A 27,670-nucleotide genomic window follows, 5' to 3' on the forward strand; every position below is an offset into this window, starting at 1 on the left:
GTTAAGTTGGAGCAGTCTCAGCGGCCGCCGCCATTTTGTGCAGCCGCTGGGAAGGGAAGGAGACGCCTAAACCGTGGCACCGCCCGGTTTGAGCGTGGCCAAACCTCCCCGCTGTACTAGCAGCCCCGATTCTCTGTGTTTTGCTACCGTCTCCGACGAGAGAGGCGGCGACGGTGGCGTCTGCGACGGGAGACAGCGCGTCGGAGCGAGAGAGCGCCGCGCCTGCCGCCGCCCCAACAGCGGAGGCGCCGCCACCATCGGTCGTCACTCGACCGGAGCCGCAGGCTCTCCCCAGCTCGGCCATCCGTGCCCCGCTCCCAGATCTCTACCCGTTCGGGACCATGCGCGGAGGCGGCTTTGGGGACCGCGATCGGGACCGAGACCGTGGAGGGTAAGGGGGAGGCGCAGGCGGGGGGCGGGTTGCAATGGCGGCCCGGGCGGGCCCCTCCGCCGACTGCCGGCGTGGCGCCGAAGTGCCCGGCCAGCCCTGTCGCCTCGCCTGGCCCGCCTCGCAGCTCATTGGGTCCCTGCACGCCGCAGTGTCTGTCTGTCCGGGAAGAACCCGGATGCTCAAGTCTGGGAACAGCGACCTCGGGATGGAGATGGTTTCCTTTCCGTTATGTCTCCAGCCATCCCCTTTAGAGGGACTGGAGTCGGAAAAGCCTTTTCCGACTCTGAACGAGGCCTTACTCCTCTTCGGTCGTGTTTCGGTTCATTGGAAGCACGTTGTAGTGGGAAGTGTTGGAGTTGAGAGAGCCAGAAGTGCAGGCGACATTTTTACTCATTGCCTTTTAAGGATCCAATTCTGCTGCAGAATTAACTTTTGTTATATGTTTTTTTAATTAACTCAGGAAGCTTCGTGTTGTGTTGCTAGAAAAATCCTTGGGTGTGTGCCCTGGAATGAATACACCAAAAAGCTTTATGCCAACATTGTTCCTGACTCGTAGATACAAGAAACAATTTACATCTAGATAAACTCTGGGTGCTTCGTATTTGGGTGCAATCAAGTCTTGGCCCGTTGTGGTCATGCTCGCCTCTAATGCCAGCACTCGGGTCGAGATGGGTAGAGCTCTTGTGAGTTCCAGGACAGCCAGAACTACATAGTGACACCATGCCTCAAAGGGAGAAAAAAAAAGTCTTTAAAAGTAATAAAGCTATTGAAACCAAGAGAACCTCTTGAGGTGGCACATGTCAGTGATCCCAGCACTAGAGACGAAGGCAGGAGCTTGGTTATCAAGGCCAGCCTGGGCTACGGTAGATTTTGTGTCAAAGCAAGGGAATGGTTTTCAAAGTTCTAGGTGGGGTTGGTTGTAGAAAGAAAGAAAATTCGGTTAGAATAAGATTTGTAAAGGGATCTCAATTTTAGAAGATTCAAATAGTGCTGGATTACAGTAAGAACAATGGAAATAACACATAGGAGTCACATATAAACTCAATTGAGTTAGGCCAAAAAAATCTCTTAAAAATGGGTTTGGGCCATTTTTGCAAGACTGAAAAAATCTGGCTGTATTTGAGTGTTTGAAAACTGTGCTGAGTGATTTTTGCAAGTGGAGTGGCCAACTCAAGGCCCTTTTCACTGAGTTATTGAGCTGAAAGCCCGGGCCCTTTTAAAGGGGGGCTGATGGGGTGCTTGGCTGTATATTTTTTTTCTGTTGTGTTGGTTCAGTGGTGATATGAATAAGTTATCTCAGTTCTGCCTACTGAATGTAAATATCCAATGAACCAGTAAAATTTCTTGCCATAAATCTCTGTGTGGCTTACTCTGCCTCGTGTGGCCTAGAGAGTGCCATTTTTCAGTGTCCACGTTTTGGGATCACCCACCACACCAGGCTGTGACAGAAGAGGGTTGGAGATTGTAGGTTTTGCCCCCACCTCTCCCCAAACTGGCTGGTTTGAAATTGAAATTCTTCAAAGTAGCTATTATTGAATCTTCTGAGTCTGTAGTGTTTGACAGGGAATAAGGAAATGAGATTTTTAAATGCCTTATTTGAGTATCAAAATAAAGCCCTGTACTACTTAGAGTAAGGCAGATAAGGGTGATAATTTGGACTGTTCTAGGAACAATTAACTTCTAATTTCATGCATTTTAGGTTTGGCAAGTGGCTGTATCTGTATTCTTGTTTGGCTTACCTGTTTGTTGTAAAGGGTATATAAAAGAAAAAAAACAAAAGACTTAAGGCCAGGCAGTGGTGGCGCATGCCTTTGATCCCAGCACTTGGGAGGCAGAGACAGACCGATCTCTGAGTTTGAGACCAACCTAGTCTACAGAATGAGTTTCAGGACAGACTCCAAAGCCACAGAGAAACCCTGTCTATTTAAAAAGAAAAATTCTAAATGTTTGAAGGGGGTTTTTGTTTTGATACAAGGTCTCCTAGTCCAGACTGGCCTTAACTCTGATCTTGACACCATCTTTTCAAGTGCTAAGATTATACGTGTTCAGTACCATATGTAACTTTGAGTTTTATTACAACGAAAAACCTTAACCTACATGTTGATGATTTGTTGTGTAACCCAGTAGTAGAATTTGAGCTTGGTGTGGTAGCTTACATCTTTAATCCCAGTGTTTATGTGGCAGGCTGAGGCAGGAAGAATGCTGTGAATTTCTGGGGCATGTGGCTATACAGGGTAAAAGAGGTTCTGCCTCAAAACAGGAGTAGTACTACTTGAGGAAGAAAAAGAAGATACAAGTAAAATGTGTAGATAGGAAATGAAGATGAAGGGATTACAACTCTTTGTTCTGGCTCTTTTGAATAAACTAAAGTTCCTAGATTATTGAGAAATGCTTGCCACAGCAAAGGGGACGTTGACTAGAAGCTGTTGTAGGTTTGAGGGATGTGTTTGAAGTATGTATGTTTTTCTCCATGTCCACTTAAACTACACTGGCTATATGCCATAGCTGGTAGTCTATGATTTTGCTAAATGGATAAATCAGTGGTAGTGCTGTCCCCGCAGAGAAGTGAAGTGTGCTCCCAGAGTACATAGTAAGTTTCAGACTTCAAATGCAAGCCTTGTCAGGTCCAGAACCTATGCTGGACCTTTAGATTATAGTAAGATGAATGGTCTTTCTAAAGGGCTTTCCAGAAACCATCACTTCACATGCTTTCCTGTCAGTCACATGAGATGTGGGTACTAACAAATCAACATTTTCTGGTGTCTCTAGGTTTGGAGCAAGAGGTGGTAGTGGCCTTCCCCCGAAAAAGTTTGGTAATCCCGGGGAGCGTTTACGAAAAAAGAAGTGGGATTTGAGTGAACTTCCCAAGTTTGAGAAGAATTTTTATGTGGAGCATCCAGAAGTAGCAAGATTGACTCCGGTAAGAAGTGGGGGTTGGGGGTGAGTAGGGGGTGTGTAAAACAGCTTAATCTTAGCGTATTGTGTATTTTATAATAGGTCAGATCTTTTTAATATGTTGTGGGTTTTTTCTCTTTTGGATGTGGTGGTTTGTTTTGTTCTTTGGGGTTTTTTTTGTTTGTTTGTTTTTTTGTTTTGTTTTTTGTTTTTGCGGGACAGGGTTTCTCTGTATTGTTTTGGAGGCTCGGTCCAGCCCGGCCTCAAACTCACAGAGATCCGCCTTCCTCTGCCTCCCGAGTGCTGGGATTAAAAGCGTGCCCCACCACTGCCCGGCTGTTTTTTTTTTTTTTTTTTTTTTTTTTTGAGACAGGGTTTCTCTGTGACTTTAGAGGCTGTCCTGGAACTCACTTTGTAGACCAGGCTGGACTTGTACTTACTAAGATCTTCCTGCCTCTTCCCCCCCCCAGGCTCTGATATTAAAAGCATGTGCCACCACTGCCCAGTGGTGTTGTGTTTTTTGTTTGTTGTGTTGTTGCTTTGAAACATGGTTCTCTGTGTAGTCCTTATTCTGGATGGAACTCCCTCTGTAGACCAGGAGCTCAGAGATCTTCTTGCCTCTGCCTCCCAAGCCATGGGATGAAAGGTGCTTGCCACCAGCACTCGGCTCACTTTAATGTATTTTAAAGTTTAGTTTGTTTGTTTTTGAGACAGAGTCTTGATTTGTAACCCTGGCCAACCTGGAGCCTACTATGCAGCCGGGCTGGCCCCAGACTCAGATCACCTGTGTCTGAGTGCTGGGACTAAAGAAGAGCGCCACTGGCTGGCTTGCCTTTGTGTTTTGTTTTGATTCCTATGTGTAAACTGTTCTATTTGTGGTCTCACTTATAGATCTAGGCTGGCCTTTAACTTGCTATCCTGCTACATCAGCTCATGGATGCCAAGGTAACAGGCATGTGCAGGCTTACCTGGTTTTCCATATTCTCTTTTTGGTCAAACCCTGACCTTTGCCCAAGAAGGCAAGTTCTCAATGATTACCAGTACTGAGCTCAAATCTAGCACCACATGCTTGTAAAGCTTAACTCTATAGACCATTGAGGCTGGGCGGTGGTGGCGCACGGCTTTAATCCCAGCACTTGGGAGGCAGAGGCAGGCGGAGCTCTGTGAGTTCAAGACCAGCCAGATCATAGGCTTGGGCCACCACAGCCCAGCATAAAATTAAGTTTTTAGAATAAATTAACATTGTGTGTTTGTGTGCTTTTAATTTTAACCACTTGATAGTGTATTCTACCCAGAAAAAAACCTTTGCTGGTCCAGAAAAATTTATATGATGGAAAGAACATTTGGACCCAAGTTCTACATATTCTCTTCCTAGTTTTAGATAGAAGTTAGCTGTTTGTTTGTAGTAAACTATTTCACTAAGTAACCCTGGCTGGTCTGCAATTGTTTTTTGTAGATATGGTTAGCTTTGAACTTGAGCTGATCCTTCTGCCTGCTATACTGGAATTACAAAGTACTACCCATCCTGGCTAGGAATTACTCTTGAGGTTTTTCTTCTGTGGAAAATGGAACCTTTTTTTGCTCATGTGCATCACAAACTTGAACTCTTGTAAAAAGTATTAGTGTTTATCATTGTGTGATAATAAAATTTAAATTGAGAGGAGCTTTATTGTCTTTCTCTTTTCCCCTATAGTATGAGGTTGATGAGCTGCGGCGAAAGAAAGAGATCACAGTGAGAGGGGGCGATGTTTGTCCAAAACCTGTCTTTGCCTTCCATCATGCTAATTTCCCACGTAAGTGCTCTTTAATCCTGCATCAAGTGGTAGGGTGCTTAGAGGGTTTGAAAGGCTTGGAATTTTGTTGAAAAGACAAATAGAAACCTTTTCTAAAGGAAGGATAGTAGTAACCAGATGGTGATTGCTCACGCCTTTATTTCTAGCATTTGGCAGGCAGATCTCTTGAGTTTGAGGCCAGCCTGGTCTACAGAGTGAGTTCCAGTACAGCCCCAGTTAGACAGAGAAACCCTGTCTCAGGAAACTGACTGGGTTGGGGGTGGGGTAAATGAGAATGGCTCGGTGGGTGAGTGAAGGCCCCGACTTTGGGACCCATATAAACAAGAAAGGAGAAAGCCCACTCCACCAAGCTCCCCTCGCCCCACAGACTCACTCTGGCACATCATGGGCACACATAGTAATAAAGCTCAAAATTTTATGCTTTTATTTACTTTTCAAGACAGTCTCACTATGTAGATCAGGGTGGCCTGAAACTTAGAAATCCACTTGCCCTGCCTCCCAAGTGTTCGAGTAAAGGTGGGTGCGACGATGCCTAGCTTTGAATAGTAATTTCATGTGAGGGTCCAGTATTTAGAATTATTAGTACTAATAAACACTAATAAAAAAAGTTTTTATTTGTGTGGGGTGAGGTTCCCAAGGAAGTCAGAAGAGGGCATCAGATCCCCTGAAGTTGGAATTACTGACAGTTGTCAGCCTGATATGGGTGTTGGGAACCAAACTTGGCTCATCTGCAAGAACAGTAAGCACTGTTGACAGCTGAGCCATCTCAGCCTTTGGTTTGGTTTGGTTTGGTTTTTGAGACGGGTTTCTCTGGCTTTGAACTCAACAGAGACAAGCTGTCTCTGCCTCCCAAATGCTGGGGCTAAGGTGTGCTCCACCACCACCCGGGTTCTGCATTGCTTTTAATGCCAATGCTTGCACTGATGTTTTTTGCCTTAGAGTTTTACAGGGCAACAGAATATCACTTCTAGGATATAGTATGAACTTTGGGAACAGTAAGTGACTCATGGGCCTGTGCTGTTAGCTGAATTAGGGTGGTAGTTCTCAAAGGTAGTAGTGAACTGGCAAGAGATTGGGTTTAAAGTTTTTGAAAAATCCAAGTCAGTCTTAAGTAACTGCCACTTTTTTGGTTTTCAAGACCAAAGGCATGTACCACCACTGCTTGCCTTAACTGCTACGTCCAAAGATTTCCTGTGCGTCCTTCGTTTACTAGTAAAGGTTGTAATGCATTTACTTTCTTTCAGAGTATGTAATGGATGTACTGATGGATCAGCATTTTACAGAGCCAACTCCCATTCAGTGCCAGGGGTTTCCTTTGGCTCTTAGTGGCCGGGATATGGTTGGCATTGCACAGACTGGTTCTGGGAAGACATTGGCGGTAGGTACCAAGTCTTTGACATTGTAGTAACTGATTTTGTTATCCTAGCTGTCGTCTTTCTTATACCCTGCTCCCCCCCACTCGGATAGAGTTTCACTGTGTAGTCCCTGCTGTTGTGGAACTTGATCTGTACCCAATGGTGGCCTCCAACCAGAGAACTGCCTGTCCCTGGGATTAAGTCGTACACCATACCCAGCTCACATTTTCTCAGTTCTTAGACTCATGGTTAAAATACTATGCATAAGCCGGGCATGGTGGGGCACACCTGTAATCGCAGTGCTAGGGAGGCAGAGGCAGGCAGATGAACCTCTGAGTTGGAAGCCAGTTTGGTTTATGCAGTGAAATTCCAGGGTAGCCAGAGCTCCATAGTGAGATGCTGTACCAAGAAGACCAAAAAATAAAATACTTCATGTTCAGAATTTCAGCTGTTTATATTGTACTTGAGTGTGGTAATATGTTCTGGTTTTCTCACTTTCTATTAGGGCATTGCTAATTACTCATTTAAATTAGAACTGTTAAGATAATGGTTTTGTTTTATGACTTTTTGATTCTTGTTCCTCCTCAGTATTTGCTGCCTGCAATTGTTCATATTAACCACCAGCCATACTTGGAAAGAGGAGATGGTCCAATTGTAAGTGTGCTATTATTTGTAATCTTTAAGAATAACTACATTGAATGATGGTTGTTTTAGGCACTGTGCCTAAAACCCAATTTAATTCCTTTTTTAAAAATGTTTATGGGTGTTTTGCCTGTGTGTGGTGCCATGGAGGCCAGAAGAGGACATTTAATCCCCTGGAAATGGAGTTACAGGCAGTTGTTGTCTACAATGTGGTTGTTAGGAATTGAACCCAAGTCCTCTTGAAATGGGGCCAGTGCTCTTAACCACTGAATCATCTCTCCAGCCCCTGCCCTAATTAATTCTTAACCCTTTTCCCCAGTAGAAGTAGTACTGGCCTGTCTTACTTGGAATTAAATGACTTACCCAAAGTTAAACAGAGATGAAATGACTGAATTTGAGGCACTCTTTGTCTATCGCATTTGTGATTCTGGGTAGCTAGTGCCCTTGTATGTGCTAAGACGCTCTGCTTCCCTGGTCTTTGCAACAATTCAAGTATGCGCCTTTGTTTTAGGGTTTGTTTTTTGTACTGGGGGTTGAATTTAGGGCCTGGTGCATGGTATAGTTCAGTATTTAACCACTGGGCTATATCCACAGCCCTCAAACACAATACTAAATTGCTCATTTTTATTATTTTTGGTTATTTTTTGTAGTGAACGGGTACATCACTACCTTTTATCTGTGGAAGTTAGGTCAACTTGTTAGGGTCAAGTCTTCCCATCATGTGGGTCTCAGGATAAGGTTTTCAAACTTGAGCAAGCTTTTTTTTTTTTTTTTTTTTTTTAAATGTAGAATAGGCTCAGAAATCATCCCTCCTGTGCTGGGATTATAGGTGCATACCACCGTGTCCCCTTCTGATGCAAGCCTCTTTCTTAACCCATGAGCCATGTCTCTAGCCTTTGGAGGGGTGGTTGTTGAAGACAGTGTTTCTCTGTGTAGCTTTGAAACCAGTCCTGAAACTCACTGTAGACCAGACTATCCTCAAAGTCAGTAAAGGCATGTGCCACCACCATCTGGTCTTTTTAATTTGTGTTCATTGTGTTTTGCCTGCATGTATGTCTGTGAGTGAGGGTGTAGGATCCTCCAGAACTGGAGTCACAGACAGTTGTGAGTGCTGGGACTTGAACCCAGGGTCTTCTGAGAGAACAGCCAGTGTTCTTAACCACTAAGCCATCCCTCCAAGCTCAACTTTTATCTGTATTCCCTGCTGATAATTATAATTTTGTTGCATGAATCCTCCTGTGTCATTCCCATGGGCTACCCCCCCCCCCCCCACACACACACACACACACGTGCACGCGTGCAGTGTTTCTCTCCTCTGTTACAGCCCTGGATATCCCTGAACTTGCTTTGTAAACTAGGCTGGCCTCAGTCTGACAACAGATCTGTCTGCCTTTGCCTCCTGAGTGCTAGACCACCACCACCTGACACATGGATATATTTTAAGCTGGTTGATCGTCTTGTAAGGTTAAAAGTAGGTAATACAAAACTAGCTGTGGTAGTAAGCCTAGTACTAGTTAAGTGGAGGCAGGAGAAGCAGAAGGAACTTCAAGGTCTTTTTGAGCTACGTAGTTAAAGGCTGGAGAATATATAATAAGACCCTCCTTTTGGGGGCAGGGTTTCTCTGTGACTTTGGACCCTCTTTTTAGTAACAGATAATGCAAGGTATAAATCAACCTAAGGGGGGTCATTTATATGTCACCCAGTCTTAATGCATCAGACTAGGCCAAGTGGGAAAAACACTGATATCATTTCAGTTTCTAAATAGTAAGTTTCTCATAAGCCAATGTGCCCCACTGCTCAAGTAACTTGATGTGTTCAATTGGACAATAAGAGGAAAATTAGACTATCTTTTGGTTCTTAGGGTTGCTGGTTTCTTGTCTCAGGTTTATTTACTTTGTCTCCCTCCCACCCCTCTGTTTCAGTGTTTAGTGTTGGCGCCCACTAGAGAACTTGCTCAGCAGGTGCAGCAGGTGGCTGATGACTACGGAAAGTGCTCGAGGTTGAAGAGTACATGCATTTATGGAGGTGCTCCTAAAGGCCCCCAGATTCGAGATTTGGAGAGAGGTAAAAAAAAAGTGTTTTCATTCTTTGCCAATTTCTATAAATAAAATTGAGCAAAACAGGTTCTTGTAAGAAAGTTCAGTATTTTTTTTAGCCGGGGGGGCGCATGCCTTTAATCCCAGCACTCGGGAGGCAGAGGCAGGCAGATCTCTGTGAGTTCGAGGCCTGGCTGGACAGACAGCCTGCAAAACAGTACAGAGAAACCCTGTCTCGTAAAACCAAAAAAAAAAAAAAAAAAAAAACCAGTATTTTCAATGGTGTAGAAATTCTTGGGATGCAGTACTGTTAGCTACTTTGTGGGGAGCAGCTGGAGGCTGGAGATCCTTCACCTACTCTTTGTGAAGTTCACCATATATCTTGTTCTTCGGATACTGTAAGTTTAACACTGCTGTAACAGTGGATGCAGCTACCAGGGCTGGCGCACCCTAGTTTCTGTGCACTGAGGTTTGGATAGTTTATACGAAAGGGTTCTTCATGGACTAGATCTTTTTTTTTTCTTTGCAGGTGTTGAGATTTGCATAGCCACTCCTGGGCGCCTAATAGATTTCCTAGAGTCGGGAAAGACAAACCTTCGCCGATGTACTTACCTTGTGTTGGATGAGGCTGACCGAATGCTTGATATGGGCTTTGAGCCCCAGATCCGTAAAATTGTTGACCAAATTAGGGTTCGTAAAGCTGTTACTTCGTTAATATTTGTGCCTTTTTGCCTGTCGTGTAGTTCCTTAATCTAAAGGAAAACCTTCATTTCCTGATAGCCTGACCGGCAGACACTGATGTGGAGTGCAACCTGGCCAAAGGAAGTAAGGCAGCTTGCAGAGGACTTCCTTCGTGACTACACCCAGATCAACGTGGGCAATCTGGAGTTGAGTGCCAACCACAACATTCTGCAGATTGTGGATGTCTGTATGGAGAGTGAAAAGGATCACAAGTATGAAAGAATACTTCATTATCCTGGTTTCTGTTGTTGCTTGTTTATTTATGGTTTTTCAAGACAGGGTTTCTCTGTAGCTTTGTAGATCAGGCTCACAGAGATCTGCCTGCCTCTGCTTCCCAAGTGGTCGCACCAAAGTCGTGCGCCACCAATGACTGGCAATTTGGTTTACTTTTTAGACGGCTGCACTAGGTACCTAATGCCTCTAAAATGCCAGAATTACAAACTGTACTACACCACAGCTAAAAAGGCCGGAGGGTTTTTTGTTTTGGTTGAAAACATTCTTTGTGTGTCATTCATTGGAGCATTGTAGTTAAATGCAGTGATCTTGGATCCTTGGGGTTGAATACAGACTTTTTAATGCCAGTTGTATAGTTTTTAGGCAAGTTTAAGATTTACTTCTCATGGCCTCCATTTCTGATTTTTGAGATAGGAATCAGATACATCAGATCTTCTTGAATCTAATGTGGATTAGTTGAAATTCAGTTTTATTTATGTGAAACAGGATCTCATATATCCTTGGCAGGCCTGGAGCTTGAAGTGTCCCATGTACTGGCATATGCCGCCACACTTTATGTGTTGCGGGGATTCAACCCAGGGCATCATGCATGCTAGTAAAATACTGTAAGCACAGTTTTTGTTTGTGTTCATGCACTATGCTCATAAAGGCAAGAAAAGAATTCGGATCCCCTGGGGCTGGATTACAGATGGTTGTCCAGAACCAGTGTCAGTCCCCTCTGTAAGAGCAGCAAAAAACATTAATCCCTTCAGTCCCTGAATTATTGTTTCTTAAAAATAATAAATGTAGGTGTTCGTTAAAATATTTGTCAACAGGCTGGGTGTAGTGGCACACGCCTTTAATCCCAGCGTTTAGGAGACAGAGGCAGGCGGATCTCTCAAGTTAGAGGCCAACCAGATCTACAGAGTGAGTTCCAGGACAGCCAGGACTACATAGAGAAACCCTGACCCCTTGAAAAACAAACAAGTTAGTTTTGAGGTCTTCTTTTGGAAGAGAAGGTTCTTGTGTATCTAGGGTTCACCCTTGAATTCTCCATTCTTCTTCAGCCTCCCAAGTGATTGTAGGCACGTTCCACCACAGTCTTTAGTAGCGTCCGTGTTTGATGTAAAGGAAGAATTTTACTCTGTGAGGCCATATTGTTTGGTCTTTTCAGATTGATCCAACTGATGGAGGAAATCATGGCAGAAAAAGAAAATAAGACTATAATATTTGTGGAAACAAAGAGACGCTGTGATGACCTCACTCGAAGGATGCGCAGAGATGGGTGAGTACAGCACATAGGAAGCTTTGTGTTAGTGTTTCTCCCCTGTAGGGCATGATCGTTGTGGGGGCACCAGAAATGTCAGACAAGCCTTTCACAGTGGTTGCATATCAGATACTCATAACAGTAGCAAAAGTACAGTTAATGAAGGAGCAATGAAACAATCTTATGATTAGGGGTCACCACAGAACTGTATTAAAGGGTTGTAGCAGTGGTTTAGAGCATGCATGTATGGTATTTTAGCCTGGTGTATATGAATATATAACCATTATATAGCTTAAAGAACTTGATAAAATAATGTACTAATACATTAATACTAATGCAAAAGTAAAGATTTCTAATATATAATTTTCTTCTGATAGTTGGCCAGCTATGTGTATCCATGGAGACAAGAGTCAACCAGAAAGAGATTGGGTACTTAATGGTAAGAATAAGACTAAGCATTTTGAGATAGGATCTTACTGTAGATCAGGCTGGCCTTGAACTCACATAAATCCACCTGCCCCTGCCTTCTAAGTGTGGCTGGGATTAAAAATGTACTCTATTGTGCCTAGCACAATTCAATCACCCCCTCCCCCCTTTTTTTTTTTTTTTTTTTTTTTTTGTGGCAGGGTTTCTCTCTAGCTTTGGACCCTATTCTGACACTTGGCTTTGTAGACCAGGCTGGCCTCAGATTTACAGAGATTGGCCAGCCTTTGCCTCCCAAGTGCTGGGATTAAAGGCATGTGCCAACACTGCCCACCCTACACCCTATTTATAAAGAATCAGATAATAGATTATCAGGGGCTTTGTTCATCAAATAATGGGTTGAGTGATTCCTACACAAAAACAAGTGGTCATATACATGACCTGGCTGTGTTCCGCCAAGCAGTTTTGTTTGCAAAAGTATTATGCTAGATTATATTTGTAAATCAAAGTTCACCTGGCTCTATTTTATTTCATTGAACCCTGGGCATTTTCAGTACATCTCCAGATTAAAGTTCATGATTATATAAATAAAAATGAGTATTTTCAAATGAAAGGGGCTGAAGATGACCCATCATTAAGAGTACATACTGCTCTTTGGAGGACAACCACGTGTAATTCCAGCTACAAGGGGATTCAATGCCTCCGGCCTCTGAGCACCTACACTCAACATGCACAGACACAGTTTTTAAAAATACTTAAAAAATACTTTTTCCCCCTTAATTAAAATGGGTGTCTTATGAGCTGTAAAAAAAAAAAAAGTATACAGAACCAACCAACATTATTAAAAGCCATGAGTCTTGGGTGGGTGGGAAAATGGTTTTTCTTCGGTCCATGTCTTTTTACGGATGTTCTTTATAGCCTCTGTTCCCTAACTTGGCACCTTTATTTTTTTTCCTTCAGAGTTCCGATCTGGAAAGGCTCCTATCCTCATTGCCACAGATGTAGCCTCCCGAGGGCTAGGTTTGTATAGATAGGTGTCTCTGTTGGTGGTTTGTGTATCTTTTGGTTTTCAGGTTTTTTTTTGTCATGTCAAATTTAGAGTTGTATGTACATGAGTTTAGTCAAAAGAGTATAAGTGTGATTCCCCTCCCTGCAATTTTTTAAACCTTTGTGGGTTTTTAATTGTTTTATTATTTTGAACTTTCTAAGGTCATCTCACCTGCCTCCCCTTTTATTTTCAAAGTCTCATCTGGCTCCTAACAAACAGGCTTTGGTCTGCAGCAAGGCCTAGGCATGACTATTAAGTTACATGGAGGGGAGACATATCATTTTCTTTTTGGTTTTGTTCATTTTTCTGACTTGATAGAAGGAGCCTAATTGAACCTAGCTAGCAAAAACTGGTTTCTTACTAAGTTTTCCCCTTTATACCAGTCTATCTAGTATAGATACATAGAGGCCACCTCTGTGAACATTTACTAAAAAGGGTTTGATTACTCTGTACTATAATGTCATTCTATTACATCTGCATTGCCTGGTGTTACTTCAGTCGAATGATGGCAATTTTCCCCTATCCTTATCTATCATTAGGCTATTAGTTTAAGAACTTAATCTGAAGGTGTCCTTCTGCAATTTCAACTCATGACTTAAGATACATACAAAATGACCTGTGATGGTTTGGCCTATTGTTTTGAACTGAACAAGTCTGACCAAAATGTTAGCATTTATAAGATTACTCCAGCTGGTGTGTAATGTGTACCTTTGATCCCAGTACTTGGGAGTCGGGCAGGAGGTTTCTTTAGATTGAGGCCAGCCTGGTGTGCATAGTGAGCTGGAGACCAGCTAGGGCTGTACTGTGAGACTGTCTCCACAAAAGATTCTTACAGCTGGACATGGTAGTTTATGCCTAAAAATGCCAGCACTTGAGAGACTTGTGCAGAAGAAGATCTTGCTTTAGAGAGATGGGGATTATTTCTATTGAGGAAATCCATATTGATGTGTGAATTTCCTGTTGAGAAAGGTGAGAAGTACCATGTTTCCCTGTGCAATCTAACATGGAGATATGTATTGAATGCAGCAGTGATGGAGCTTTTTAATCCCTTTAACTCCCAGAGGTAGTGAGCTGCAGCCATGGCGGGAAGTTGTCTCTTCCTCTGAGGTCATGTCTGGGTCCCTGCATTAGAACTGGGGCCTGTTGGGAAGGAGGCGGAACCCTGAAAGCATTTGCATACAGCTTTCAGTAATGGTGGTCTTTAAACAGGCTTGCTATGTGCTGGTAGCTTCTTTGTGCATCTTGCCTAGACAATTAAAAATCTTTGTTCTATGTCCCCGTGCATATTTTAACAAAATCAATTGGCTGCCATTAGAATAACGTAGACTCTTCATCCCACCCTCCCTCATTCAAGTGAGGGAAGAGGGAAGGTGCCTGAGTCTGTTTCTTGTTACTCAACATCAATGCTTGTTTTGGGCCCCTTTGTTTGCTGCCTTGTAAAAATCAAAAGGAGGGAGAAAACCCACCACAATGGCAGAACTCTGACCAAGGTCCTACAAGATCCTGGAAAGTGAAGGCTTCTACCTCATAGACAGGGGTGCTATTTTCAGCTGAGTCACCAGGCCTTTTTTCACTTCTGTGGAGCGATGGTCTCTTAAGTGGTCCCTTCAGGTAAGTTCTTTGCCTCCCATAGTTTCATGATAGTCACCTTCAGGCAACCAGTGTTCCTTTCCACTGGGATATTTTTTATTTCGCTTTTTTTTTCTTTTTTTCTTTTTTTGTTTAAGCTAAAGATTGTTGAACTAAAAGTATTGAATTGATTTTGTTTTGTTTTTTTAGCAGAAGCTTTGATATCAGCTGCAGATCACTCAGTACATGGCTGAGGCAAATCTACATTGGCCCGAAGCCACTCTAGATGAGCCTGCTGGCTAGTCTTAGCTCTCCCAGTTAGTGATTGGAGTTTCAGGCCATGGCATAGGTCTTCCCAAACCACAGTTTCTCCTAGGCCACTGGCCAAAACATGTAACTTTCCATTTCTTACCCTGCTACAGCATCGTCTATAAAGACAGCAAGATAATATTGTGGCAGTGCACCAGTACCCTCAGGGCAGCCTGGACTGGAGAAAACCAGGTTCTGTGCTTGCTCTTAGGTGGCCTCAGTCAGCTGTGTGCACACAGGACACCTTTCTAGTATGAAGAACTTGCACCGTGTCCACCCTTAATCGAGCCCCTCCAGAAGTACTCCCAGCTGTTAGCATCTGGAGCCCCAGTGCTTGCTGTTGGAAAGCACACTCCTGTGCATCCAGTGCATTCAGCGTGCTCCGTTGCCCAGTCACTCAGTGGGAGTGACTGAGGGGCATTATCCAGGCTCTGAAGATGTGCTTATGGAGTTATCCCCAACCCACCCCAGGCTTCCATCCTTGCCCTATAATATTTTTTCTTTGTGGCATCAACGACCCAAGCCGGAGACTCAAGCTGCCCCCTGTGATAAGTGCCTTCTCGTCTTTCTGGTGTGATTCAGGACTTTAGGGGTCAGTAAAGACTGAGGAGCCTTTATTGTAATAAGAAACAGACATAATGCCCCTACTTCACATGCCCCTAACCAGCTGAATTTTTGTTTTTTAATCATCTCCCCTATTCCCTGAAATTAATCCAGTCTGGGCAATAGATGCAGTCTGACCCTTTGGATATAACTTTTTTCTTAATTTTTCTACAATCACCCCAATTACCTTGGGGAGGCGTTGGAGGACCTGAAATTTTTACCTGAACCCAGGTTCTCCGGCGCTTGGCAACCAAATGGGGCTACAGAGAAGCATCTAAGCCAGTTCACAGAGCGAGCGTGTGTGGGGACTCCTCACTGCCACGGACCCTTGATGCATGCTCCCCGCGCTCCAGTGGTCCCGTGTCAGAAGGCGGAGTTTTCGAAAGGAGGCCGCCAAATATAAAAGACAAAGAGACGGGATCGGCTGCAGCGGTTTCCCAAAGGAGGAGGGAGTGTGCATCGGTCTGGTAACAAACAGAGAATGTTTTTTAATTATTTATATCACAGAAATCTGTGTTTTATCTAGGATATTTTCGGAATATTCTTTGTAAAATGCAGATTTTTTCCACAAAAAATGAGGATTCTGTTATTTGTTTGTTAAGTAGGTTAAAAACTACATTTAGCTGAAAGCATTACACTAACATTTACATAATTTGAGTTTAGGGTTAGCCAGCCCAATTCCTTGTCATGTACAGAGTATCAAATGTGCGTCTCAAGGTTCGCTGCTTTGCCCCACATTCTTTGACTATTGAATGAATCTCCAGGTCACATAGACAATCTGACCTTTGACATAAGTACTAAGTTTGCAATGACCTTGAGTTGAGTGGAAACAAAACCTCACTTGAGAAGCTGGGCTTGGTAGTACAGTGAAATTTTAGTGTAATGTGTTCTAGGGTGATAGGAAAGGGAAAGGTACTGTGGGTGTTGAAGCAACGCAACATAGGCGTGTACTTTGACTTTGGTTTGCTTTTTAAATACAAGAGAAGAAAAAGCCTAACTGAGTCTGAGAATGTAGTGAGTAGGTGAATGCCTTTCATATTGCTCTGTGACTGGTCTGAAGGTAAGTTGATTGTGTTGTTGGTAGACTGTGCCAGGCTTCTCCCAACAGAGTAGAAGTGATTTGGCCCTGCACTTTAATGGTGGCTACTGGTTTCTAATACATCCCAGCTTCGAAAGGGGTGGCACTAGGATGTGTCAGTCATAGTGTAGCTCCTGTCAGCACACTGTCACAGAAGAGGCAGGAGTTTGGGGTATTAAATGGGATTCCAGTGAGATTATAGCAAAAGGAGTTGCAGTGCCTGTTTGTGTCCTGAGAGTCACTGATCCTCTTTTACTCTGTTGGGATGAGTCTTTTTTGTACCTGCTCAGAGTGGTTACTAACTTCCTCTTTTCTCCTCTTGCTGTCATCTGCATTCGTGCTTTCCACCTCTTGGCATGTCCTTTATCTTCTCTCTCTCTGCCACATCAACCCACACAATGACTCATCATGACTTGGAAGATGTGGAAGATGTCAAGTTTGTGATCAACTATGACTATCCAAACAGCTCCGAGGACTATGTTCACCGCATCGGCCGCACGGCCCGGAGCACCAATAAGGGCACTGCCTATACCTTCTTTACCCCAGGGAACCTAAAGCAGGCTAGAGAGCTGATCAAAGTGTTGGAAGAGGCCAATCAGGCCATCAATCCAAAATTGATGCAGCTGGTGGACCACAGAGGTGGTGGCGGCGGAGGGGGTAAGGGTAAGTCCTGGAATTTTCCAGGGACTACCAAGGACTAATTATGCCTCTGGAGGCTCTTGCTTGGAACCCAGAATGCTTAGTACTTTTAGTGACATTGTAAGTCAGAAAGTAAGTTTGTCATTGTGCTGTTATTATTACTATATTGTAGCCTGGTGTGTGAGAATCTAAGGCCCAGTAGCAATTAAGCAATTAACTAGTACATTACTATAAATTTCTTTTGTGGGGGGGGCAGGAGGGCTTCAGTCTAGACAGGGTTTCTTTGTAACAACCACACTGACTATCCTACAACTCGTTGTATGCCGGGGTGGCCTTGAACTCACAGAGATACACCTGCCTGTGTCAATTTGCAGGCTTGTGCGCACATACAGACAGATATTAAAAGTGTTTGCCACCACATCAAGCGGCCTGTAAATGTTGACACCTGGAGGTAAAGCCAGGTGTGAATCTTTAAGGAACAGCTTGAGCTTCATATGTAGACCTTGTCTCTTAATGAATACATATAAAGCTAAGCTGTTATTGCTTCTTGATGCCTTTAAATTGCTTCTTTAGATTAGATTGCCATAAGATTGTTTTTGAGGCCTGGTGGTAGTGGCAGTGCACATCTAATCCCAGCACTCCAGAGATGGAGGCAGGCAGATAGATCTCTGAATATCAGAACAGTCAGAGCTATGCTGAGAAATCCCATCACAAAAAAAAAAGAAAAGATTATTTTTTGTCACCAAGTTGAATGAAATATTAACTTAGAGACTAGCGTTGCTGACCATGAAGGTGTGTTGAATATTACTGTTCCCCTTTAGGTTCAGTTTGTTTGGATCTCATACTGGCATTAAAGACACCTTTATCTTCCCATCAGGAGGTCGCTCTCGGTACCGGACTACTTCTTCAGCCAACAACCCCAATCTGATGTATCAGGATGAGTGTGACCGGAGGCTTCGAGGGGTCAAGGATGGTGGCCGGAGAGATTCTACAAGCTACAGGGATCGTAGTGAAACCGATAGAGCCAGCTATGCTAATGGCAGTGGCTATGGAAGCCCCAATTCTGCCTTCGGGGCACAAGCAGGCCAATACACTTATGCTCAAGGCACCTATGGGGCGGCTGCTTATGGCACCAGTGGCTACACGGCTCAAGAGTATGCTGCTGGCACATATGGGGCTAGCAGCACCACCTCAACCGGGAGGAGCTCCCAGAGCTCTAGCCAGCAGTTTAGTGGGATAGGCCGATCTGGGCAGCAGCCACAGCCACTGATGTCACAGCAGTTTGCACAGCCTCCAGGAGCTACCAATATGATAGGCTACATGGGGCAGACTGCTTACCAGTACCCTCCCCCCCCCCTCCTCCCCCTCCTCCTTCTCGTAAATGAAGCTGCTTGGTGAGAGTGACTCGTGCAGATTAATTACATCTAAAGGAACACCGGCTATTCTTTTACCCTTCTGGCCCTTTTCATTTTTACTTTTTCTTTTCCCAGCCATCGTGGTTTATCTTTTTTTTTAATGCAGATTAGTTAAAATTCACTGCCAGATTTCTTCTGCCCATCCAAAAGATCCAGTCTGTAATAACAGATTTTGTAAGGACAAAAATATATATATATATAACTGACTGGAAAAGATTAATTTCTTCCCCCCAATTTAATGCATGTTGATGATATTAAGCTATTTTTCATCTTAAAGGTGTTAGGCGCTTTTGTTGGAGCCTGTTTACTGTTAGGATGGAGGGTAGGGAAGGAGAGACTATTCAGCAGAAGGAAGATGGTGGCATCTGTGCTTCAAACTGTTCTCCTTAGTGGGAGAAGCCAGGAGGGGCTTCATGTGTGTTGTCCATGGTGTTAAGTTAGTGAAGTTAGATTACTCAGACCTGATGAATTTAAGACTGTCAGTCATTTTGGCTGGTGGCTTATTAGTGCGTTGGACAGTTTAAAAATTGCCAATTGGTTTTGCCCCTCTCTTTCTCCATTATATTAACCAGGTTAGTGTTGAGTTAGAAATTAAATTTCTGAGTTCAAGCATACCCTTTTAAGTTAAAAAAAAAAAAAAACTACAAGGCATTGTTTTTGCTAGGTAGACTGGCATCTGAGTAGAGTCTGCCTGGTTTTTCCTCCCCATATAACCAGGGACCATCTGAAAGTCGGTTTTCTAGCCAGATAGCCATTGTGAGCATAAGCATCGGTGCTTAGTGGAAACTTCTGAGCATCTGAGTGTGCGGTAGAGAGCACCGTTAGAAATGATGGGCTCCAGATGGGCAGCTCTTCCTCTTAAGCTCAGTATTTTAGTGAGGGACCGTAGGCTGCTCTGCCCTCTTGGCCGGGCTCTCGTGAGCAGGACTGGTGAAGAGCTGGTCCCCACAGCCTACTGGAGCAGCTGGAGGCACTCGTCCTCCATGTCCCTTTGCACTCTGCTTTTCACAGGTAGGTAGTGCTTAGGAAGCACTCTGGAGGACTAGAGCCCAGGTCCACCTCACTCTCCAGTGTCAAGTGGGTGAGTTTGTCTTACTGAAACTGCCAAGAGCAACGGGTGCATGGAAAGACTTGTGTCACCCTAACAGGACAGGACAACAGATGGCCCCAACACCTATGATAGGTCACAATGGTGGGCCTTTCACAGTACAGTTAAAGAGAGGAGGTTGCACTGCATTCCTTGACTGCCCTCATAGTGCTTGCCGCTTTGTGAGGTCTCCTCCAGGAAGAGAAAAGGGATGCTTTTGAGGGCTCAGTGTGCGACATAACAGGTAGGTTGTCAGCATATGCTGGCTATGCGCATGTGAATGCTTGGCATCCTTCGTTTTCCTTACTATCTTACAGAATGCGAGGCTAAGGGAGAGTGGGGGCACAGATGTGTGGCAACCCTGCTCTGTGCTTTGAAACCAAAGTGTGTGTCCTGTCTGTCCGTCTCACCCTGCCAAAAGGAAGTGTTTAATCATGGACACTGACTAGCCTGTTACAGATACTTCTTTCTACAACCAAATTCAGATTTATGTATTTATTAAGCATCATACCACAGGCTATCCTGTGCTACTGCAGCTCTTCAAAACACCCTTTCTGTTAATGCCTTTGGGGATAAAGCAGTAACTAGGTTGCTTGCCTGTCTACCAGAAGCATAATCCAGATAGAATTAACAGCTGATTTCCCATTTCATGAGCTCTTTGGCCTGGGTACAGCAGAAAACTAGCAGTTTTCCTATTTAGTTCAATGACTTCTGCCTCCTTTGTCTGTCCTTCGTGTTCTCCCAGAACAGGCATAGGCAAACCCCTGGGGCTGGGTCAGCTTGCTTAAGGAAAGGGCTTCAGTATTAAGCTGTGGACTGATTCTCTCTACCCCCCCTCCCAAACAATTCATTGTGCAGACTTCTCATCTGAAAGGTTGGTGGCTTTTGCTTGGGATCAGTGCTCTGGTGATGCCTTTGCTGGTCTCTGAACACATTCCTGTCATTGAGACTTGAATTGTAGGTGTGATGTTAAGGCACAGGATGCTAAGAGCTATGTTACTACTATTCTTAGTTTGTAAATTGCCCTTTTGATACCATCTTGTTTTCTTTTGTAGGTATAAATAAAAAACAATTGACAATAAAGGTGTGAATTTTTATTACATTGAATATAATCTTAGCATTTTGTTCCAACAACAAATATTGAGAGGTTGAATGACCTAGTTAGCACCTCAAACTGGGAGGGGAGGATGGGGCTGATGATGGCACAAGAATCTGAATCAGCAGTTAAGATGGCCACGGTATCCACCTAGGCTGGGAACTGAGGTGAGGCCTAAGCATTTGGCAGAGCTGCTGACTTGGATTGCTGTCATCTTCGATGCAGTGTGGCAACACACCTCTGGTGTCTTCAGTTCCACTCTGACTAGGGAGGGTCTTTGCAAATGGATCTGGCCCATTTCTTGGCATGAGCCTTGTCCCACTGTAGTAAAAGGAGCAATGATTGGTCGTTGGTGGAGATGGTATCTTTTTTTTTTTTTTACAGTTTCAACATTATTTTTTTTAATCAAATAATGATTTTTTTATTCTTTTTTTAAAATTTAGATAAGAAACAAGGTTGCTTCACAAGTCAGTTCCAGGGCCCTCTCCTTTTCTCTCCCCGGAGATGGTATCTTGCTGCTCCTTAATTTCCACTTGCCATTGTAAGACCCCACACTTGGGCAGCTGGACCAGGTTTATTCCATTGCATCCATAAGGGAGTCCTGCCAGCGCTTTGCTCAAATTCACACCAATCACTTGACATCAAGTCACCAAGGAGAAATGGTTTGCTTTGACTGCCTTATAGTGTGGTCCATCTCTTTAGACTGGCATTGGTAGGCTTAACTTCTTTCCTTTAAGGACTAGAAGAAAAGGAAGAAGTTACAGAATGTGCTATACTTAGAAAACAGTTGTTTTTAGCCCTCTTCCCCTTTTTGAGAGCTTCACTAACTTTGACTGGACTTGATATCCACCTGACTATCTCCCTAATGGCTGGAACACAATCTACCACACCCTGCTGTCCCTTCAACAATGTCAGCTTACGGGAGTTACCACAAGTTCCATTTCAGGTTAGCCATGGGCTCTGCTCCTTTGCCCCCATCTTGGTTACATAGTTGTAAATTTAGCAGTTGGCTTCAGTCCACCTGCTTCATTCCCATAGATTTCTTTCGCTTCACCCTGAGCCTCATCAACTGTGTTGGTTGAAATGCTCCTGGTGAGTTTATAGTAAACCCTGGAGGCCCTGTGTTTACGACTTTAAGGCCTGTTGGAGCTTATACATGAGATTTTCCCAGCCAGCGTTGGCAAAAGTTCTCCCAGTTACCTTGTCTGTGCACAAGTATGATTCTCATTGATCTGTGCCTCCCCATCCAGATAAGCTCTAGAACTGATGAACCTTGACTCTGTCTCAGATCAACTGGAGTACCATAGAGTGCAGAATGACATAGGACCAGTGCCTACCTTTGGTCACATACAAGTAGAAGAAATCACAGTAGAAAATGGTTTGTACTACTCCAGATACCACTGAAATCTGATCATAGAAATTCTCTGTCTGATACCGCCAGATCCAGTTGGCTAGATAGAGTGCCCGATACAGCCCCAGGAAGAACAGGTAGTGAGTGGTGATGGTCTCTGCCTCTCCGGTCTTGCTGATCATGAAGAGCTGTGGCAGGATGGCCACTGACTCCAAATAGATGGAGAAGGTCCAGAGTACCTGTCAGAAAAGCAGAAGGGTGGGCGGACCCCTATAGTAAATGTTGGAGAGGGATAACGGTGTAACCCAAGTAGGCTTTGAGCTAATTGCCTCATCTCCCAAGGAAGAGCAGGGGCAACAGGCAAGCTTCACCGCACCAGATTTAAGAAGTTTGTGGCTATTTGGTGTTAGAGACAGAAGCCAAGGGCAGATGCATGCTAGGCAAGAAAGCACTCAGCGTCCCCAGCCCTGAACCTGCTATTGCTTCCTATGGAAATACAAACTCAGGTATGTAATGCCTACTTGTTTTATAACTGCAAACATGTCACAAAACACAGGTTTTACAGACCACACAGTTTATATAAATGACATGATTTAAGCCACAGTGTGGCAGGGTACAGCCCATAAATAGCAGCATAGGACCTCCAAAGATATTTGTCTCTTTAAGCTCAGGCCTGCTAAGCTATAGTCAGCCTGGACTGTTCTTGGGAACACAAGGTTCCAACAGAAGCAGGGTTACCACTTGCTTAACTTGGAACCTCATGACTGTGTAACAGATATGCCCCTTACCGGGAGATGGAGCTGAACATTGTCAATGATAAGAAATTGACTTATACTCGGGAGGCAGAGGCAGGTGGATCTCTGTGAGTTCGAGGCCAGCCTGGTCTACAGAGTGAGTTCCAGGACAGCCTCCAAAGCCACAGAGAAACCCTGTCTCGAAAAACCAAAAAAAAAAAAAAAAAAGAAAAAAAGAAATTGACTTATAGTCGGCAGGCCCAGGTGACTGAAGAGGGTGCTGGGAGGCACCCCTGCCTTAGGATCAGACTCACCTCCATTGGTGCATAACTGTAGTTCACCAGAAAAGAAAGGCCGATCACTGGGACCAAAAGAAACTCCAGCCGGAATGTGTCATTCTCAATGTCAAAAGTTTTCCGGAACTTGCAGTAGATCATGTACACAGTGACATAGGCACAGAGGAGGAAAATAACCTAGAGGAGAGACATGGGCACCTATGAAATCCCCCCCACACACACAGGGTTTCTCTGTAGCTTTGGAGGCTGTCCTGGAACTCACTGTAGACCAGGCTGGCCTCGAATTCACAGACATCCACCTGCCTCTGCCTCCCAAGTGCTGGGATTAGAGGTGTGCACCACCACCACCACCACCTGGCCTATGAAATAATTTCTTAATGCTCATGTTAAGCTGTGATATCTGTAACCCAGAGGGCCAACATGCTATTGTCCCCCAACATGCCACATGTGTGTGATGTTTCTGGGGCCCCTAACCTTGTGGGCTGGAGGTTCACATTAGGGTCACAGTGACTTCTCTAATGCCCGCCCCAGGATCTTCTCCTTTGTCGGGCTGGACAGCCATGGAATTTGCATTCCTAACAACTTCCTGGGTGGTGCTAATGCTGCTAGCTGCACTAGACTAGACTGGCATAGAGAATCCAATCCCTGAAACGTCCCTAGGATGGCATGCCGTTACCACATGTAGCATGGGGGTCATTGCCCTGTGAAAACATGTGAGTCTGTCTCCCCTACAATATGAATCACAGGCAGGACCCTCTGAATCCCCCTCTAGCCTTACTCAGCACAAATTAATGAAGGAGGGAAGGCAGGAAGTGAGGACCACCTTTCCATTCCATTCCAGACTAGATGCCTCATCCTGCCACTCAAGGCTGGGTGTGCAGGTGATGATTCTAAGACGCTAAGATCCCAGACTAAGAGTCATACAGATCAAATGTTTCACAGGTGACAGCACCCTCCCCTACCACTGCTAGTGATGAGCTCCCTGGAATCCCAAAGGATGTCTCTGAGACAGAACATTACCTCTGCTGGGTCCTGCAAGATAGAGATAAGACACTCCCACTCCACACATGAGCAAGTAGAGTCGGGACTTCAGATAATGCATTCAACCAAAACTGCATCTCCAGAGTTGGCGGGGTCACAGGGTAGAGTTTTCAGAACTTTTGGTTTGTCTGTTTGTTTTGGTTTCTCGGCTGTCCTGGAACTCTCTCTGTAGACCAGGCTGGCCTTAGGGATTAAAGGTGTGCACCACCATGCCCAGCTATTTGGTTTTTCAAAGTGTGTCTGTGTGTGTGTTGTCACAAATAAATGCCGTGGTGTGCATATAGATGTCAAAGGACAACTTGTGGTAATTGATTCTCTCCTACCATGTGGGTTCTGGGGACCCAATTCAGATGATCAGGCTTCGTGGTAGGCATCTTTATTCCTGAGCCTTCTTACCAGTCCAAGGTCCTGACATGTATCCCAGGCTAGCCCAGAACTCACCATCCTCCATTTCAGCTTCTTGAGATTTTGGATAAACTTTTTTTTTGGGGGGGGGAGGTTTACGAGACAAGGTTTCTCTGTATTGTTTTGGAGGCTGTCGGACCGACCAGCCCGGCCTCGAACTCACAGAGATCCACCTGCCTCTGCCTCCCGAGTGCTGGGATTAAAGGTATGCACCACCACCGCCCGGCTGGATAAACTATTTAAAAAGAGTTTTTTCCAGCTGGGTGGTGGTGGCACACAACTTTAGTCCCTGCACTCAGGAGGCAGAGACAGGCAGATCTCTGTGAGTTCAAGGCCAGCCTGGTCTGCATAGTGAGTACCAGACAGCCAAGGCTATGTAGAGAGATCCTGTCTCAAAAACCAGCAACAACAACAAAAAGAGCTTTCTTCATAATCCCAGCATATGGGGGGGCCGAGGCAGGATGATTTCAGGTTCAAGGCCAGCTTTGATCCTGTTTCCAAACCAAGAATCGGAGCTGGAGTGAGGTAGTGAGTGTTCTCTGCTCTTGCAGAAAACCCAAGTTTGGCTCCCAATGGAGCAGCTAGCTCACAATGGGCTTTAACTCCAGTTTCAGGGAATCCCACATCGTCTTCTGGCCTCTGTGGGCAGTGGGTACATGCGATGCACATACATGCAGGCGAACACGCAGACACAGAAAACATGAGTAAATCTTTAAAAAGTAAAATAAGCCAGGCATGGTGGCATACTCCTGTGATTGCAGCACTTGGGAGGCAGAGGCAGGTGGATTTCTGTGAGTTCCAGGCCCCCCACGGCTACATAGTAAGAGTCCCATCTTAAAAGAAAGAAAAAGAGCACTGGTTGGCGGGTACCTTACTGTGCCACCGATACCTTTCTGCCTTAGGAGCCACAGCAGACACTTTGCAACCCCATGGTAACTAGGGAGAGATATTATGTTCATGACACAACTCACCAGGCCCACTGCCAAATGAAAATATGAGGCCCTTTGTTTAAAACTAGGAGTTTCAAGATGGCGATACCAGAGACTTCAAGCAAGTGCGGGGTCTGTATTGTTCGCACGCACACTGGTGCTGGCCACGCTAAAGATGTCAGAGTAAGGAGCCACAAGGAGCCTAGGAATCCACGGGACTGTCCAAGCCCTCCCTGAACGGCTCACCCTAGATATTAGGTAACAGGAGGGTTACCCCCTGGCTTTGCTAAAGTCACCCACACTGTTAGCTTCTGAGCCGCCGCACCCCACTTTGCTGACTAGCAACCTGTTCTTGCCCCTGACATACCTTCCTCAGAGCCAGGAAGGGCGGTGAGAAGCTTCACCCCAAATGCACCCTACATTCTCGGCACAGAGAAGAGGCGTGGCATTGGGACTGAGAAAACGGTCCACACTTCCAAACCACAGGACCCCTGAGGCCTTTGGTCCCGCAGCAGACCTGAGCCACCCGACCCTCCTCGCCTCCTCTGGCCTGTCTCCCTGCAGCAATCCCTCAGGGTTCCCACTGCCTCAGCCTCACAGCGGTTCTCTGAAGAGCCCAGCCTGCTCCTGCCTCGCTGGGCCTAGGTCCTGGCGACGCACTGCTGGGCGATTGTCCTCCTATCTGAGGGTTGGTCACGCATCCCTCAGGTTCTGCCCACACTCCCTGAGCCTCTGTCAGATACCTCTTCAAAACTTCCAATTAAAGTAAAATGTTAATAACCCCATCCATCACCAAACGTTCTCATTTGCTCATGGTGTCCCCTCAGGATCTATGAGTCGTGAATGTCTCCAAGTGCCTGGCCCAGCAAAGGCAGAACACAGTTGTTGCAAGGGTGTCCAAACCAAGTTCAGCAATGTCCAGGGTCCAATAAACAAATGTCTAATTTAGTTGTTTAACCATTATGTGCTATGGATAATTTTTAGGGAATATTTAGTCCATGGTAGGGTGCTAGTGTTTACATTTGTTTGTGTATGTATGTGTGTGTGTGTGTGTGGTGTTTATGTGCATTGGTGTTTTGCCTGCATGTATATCTGTGTGAGGGTATCAGAAATTGGAGTTACAGACAGCTGTGAGCTGCCATGCGGGTATGGAAATCAAACCCAGGTCCTCTGGAAGAGCAGTCACTGCTCTCAACTCCTCTCAACCATCTCTTCAGCCCGGTGGTAGAGCCTTTTGAGACACTGTCTCATTGTGTACCCCTGGAACTAAGTATGCAGACCAGGCTGGCCTTGAACTTGCAGCAATCCTCCTGTCTCCCTGATTCCCCAGTGCTGCCATTACAGGAGTGCACCTTGATACCGCCTCATGTTTACATTTAAACTTTACAGCCACGCCCCTGAGCTAAGTGCAAGTCCCACCTTGGTCCTGAGGAAACAGTACGGTGGCCGGCCGGGCCTGAAAGCCCTGAGTAGCAAGGCAGGTGCAATGGCTGCAGCCCCGCCTAAAACTGCCCAGCACCCCAGCAGTCCCCAGGCTCTCACCTTCATCACTGTGTTGTAGATGGAGATGAAATTAGAGAAGAGGTCCAGGTACCTGGTGGTGAAGACCAGAGCGAAAAGAATCTGGCTCTTCCCAGAGATGCCTGTGCAGGGAGAACAAGAGACCTTGAGAGCGCGGACTTCAGGGTGGCCGCCCAGGCTCCAGGAGCCGCTGTCCCTGGCCCACTCTAAGTCACTGGAGTCCCTGTGTCTCTTGTTGAGCTATGATCTGTCTCCAAATAAAGATCCGAACACTACGTTCCAGTCCCCCTGCGTGCGCCACTTTAGTGCTGTGGGCGGGGGTGGTGTGAGTCGCCTGGGTGGGGGTGTTGAGGCTGTTCTGTGTGCCACCCCCAGAGCTCTAGCGGCAATCCCAGAGCTCCATCCTGGGAGAGCAAGGCACTGACACCGGGTGCTGATTCACCAGGGAGACTAGCAGGCAGATGAAGGCCAGCAGCACTCTGCCAAAATGCACAAGTTTTAAAAGCCCTTTATAATACAAAGATCAGGGGTACAGCTCAGGGACAGAGCACTTGCAAAGTGTGTGCAAGTCCCTGGGTTCAAGCCCCAACGGTGCAGTTAGTCAATAATAAACACCAAATGGCACATGCAAAAGCAAAGATATCTCAATGCCCGGCCCCGGCCACAGCTCACCAGACGCACCTGAGCGCATGTGCGTGACCCAGGTGCACGGAGTTGTCACTAATGGTGTCTTATTCTCCATACCGTTTCTTTTTTCTTTCTCTCTTTTGAGACAGGGTCTTGCTGTGTAGTC

The 27,670-nt window shown here is 45.3% G+C and overlaps 2 protein-coding genes across 2 annotated transcripts in view; one reads left to right on the forward strand and one right to left on the reverse strand.

Moving 5' to 3' along the window:
• On the forward strand, positions 1-20,587 carry Ddx17 (DEAD-box helicase 17). Its single transcript, XM_040754140.1, is given in 14 exon segments — positions 1-391; positions 3,161-3,311; positions 4,980-5,079; positions 6,324-6,457; positions 7,023-7,088; positions 8,999-9,140; positions 9,642-9,802; positions 9,893-10,065; positions 11,241-11,351; positions 11,711-11,772; positions 12,717-12,776; positions 16,784-17,026; positions 17,880-18,349; positions 18,352-20,587. Coding segments are annotated over 14 exon segments (1,959 nt in total). The 5' UTR covers positions 1-341; the 3' UTR covers positions 18,388-20,587.
• The window catches only part of Kdelr3 (KDEL endoplasmic reticulum protein retention receptor 3), a 13,239-nt gene continuing 6,152 nt past the window's right edge, over positions 20,584-27,670 (reverse strand). Inside the window, exons 2-5 of the mRNA XM_040754141.1 lie at positions 26,899-26,999; positions 23,000-23,158; positions 21,938-22,190; positions 20,584-21,339 (exon numbers count right to left, since the gene is read on the reverse strand). Coding sequence (XP_040610075.1) covers positions 21,299-21,339; positions 21,938-22,190; positions 23,000-23,158; positions 26,899-26,999 — 554 coding nt within the window. The 3' untranslated portion in view covers positions 20,584-21,298. The remainder of the gene's footprint in view (positions 21,340-21,937; positions 22,191-22,999; positions 23,159-26,898; positions 27,000-27,670) is intronic.

Source organism: Mesocricetus auratus, unplaced genomic scaffold (genome assembly GCF_017639785.1).
Source record: "Mesocricetus auratus isolate SY011 unplaced genomic scaffold, BCM_Maur_2.0 Super-Scaffold_100010, whole genome shotgun sequence".
Taxonomy (NCBI): domain Eukaryota; kingdom Metazoa; phylum Chordata; class Mammalia; order Rodentia; family Cricetidae; genus Mesocricetus; species Mesocricetus auratus.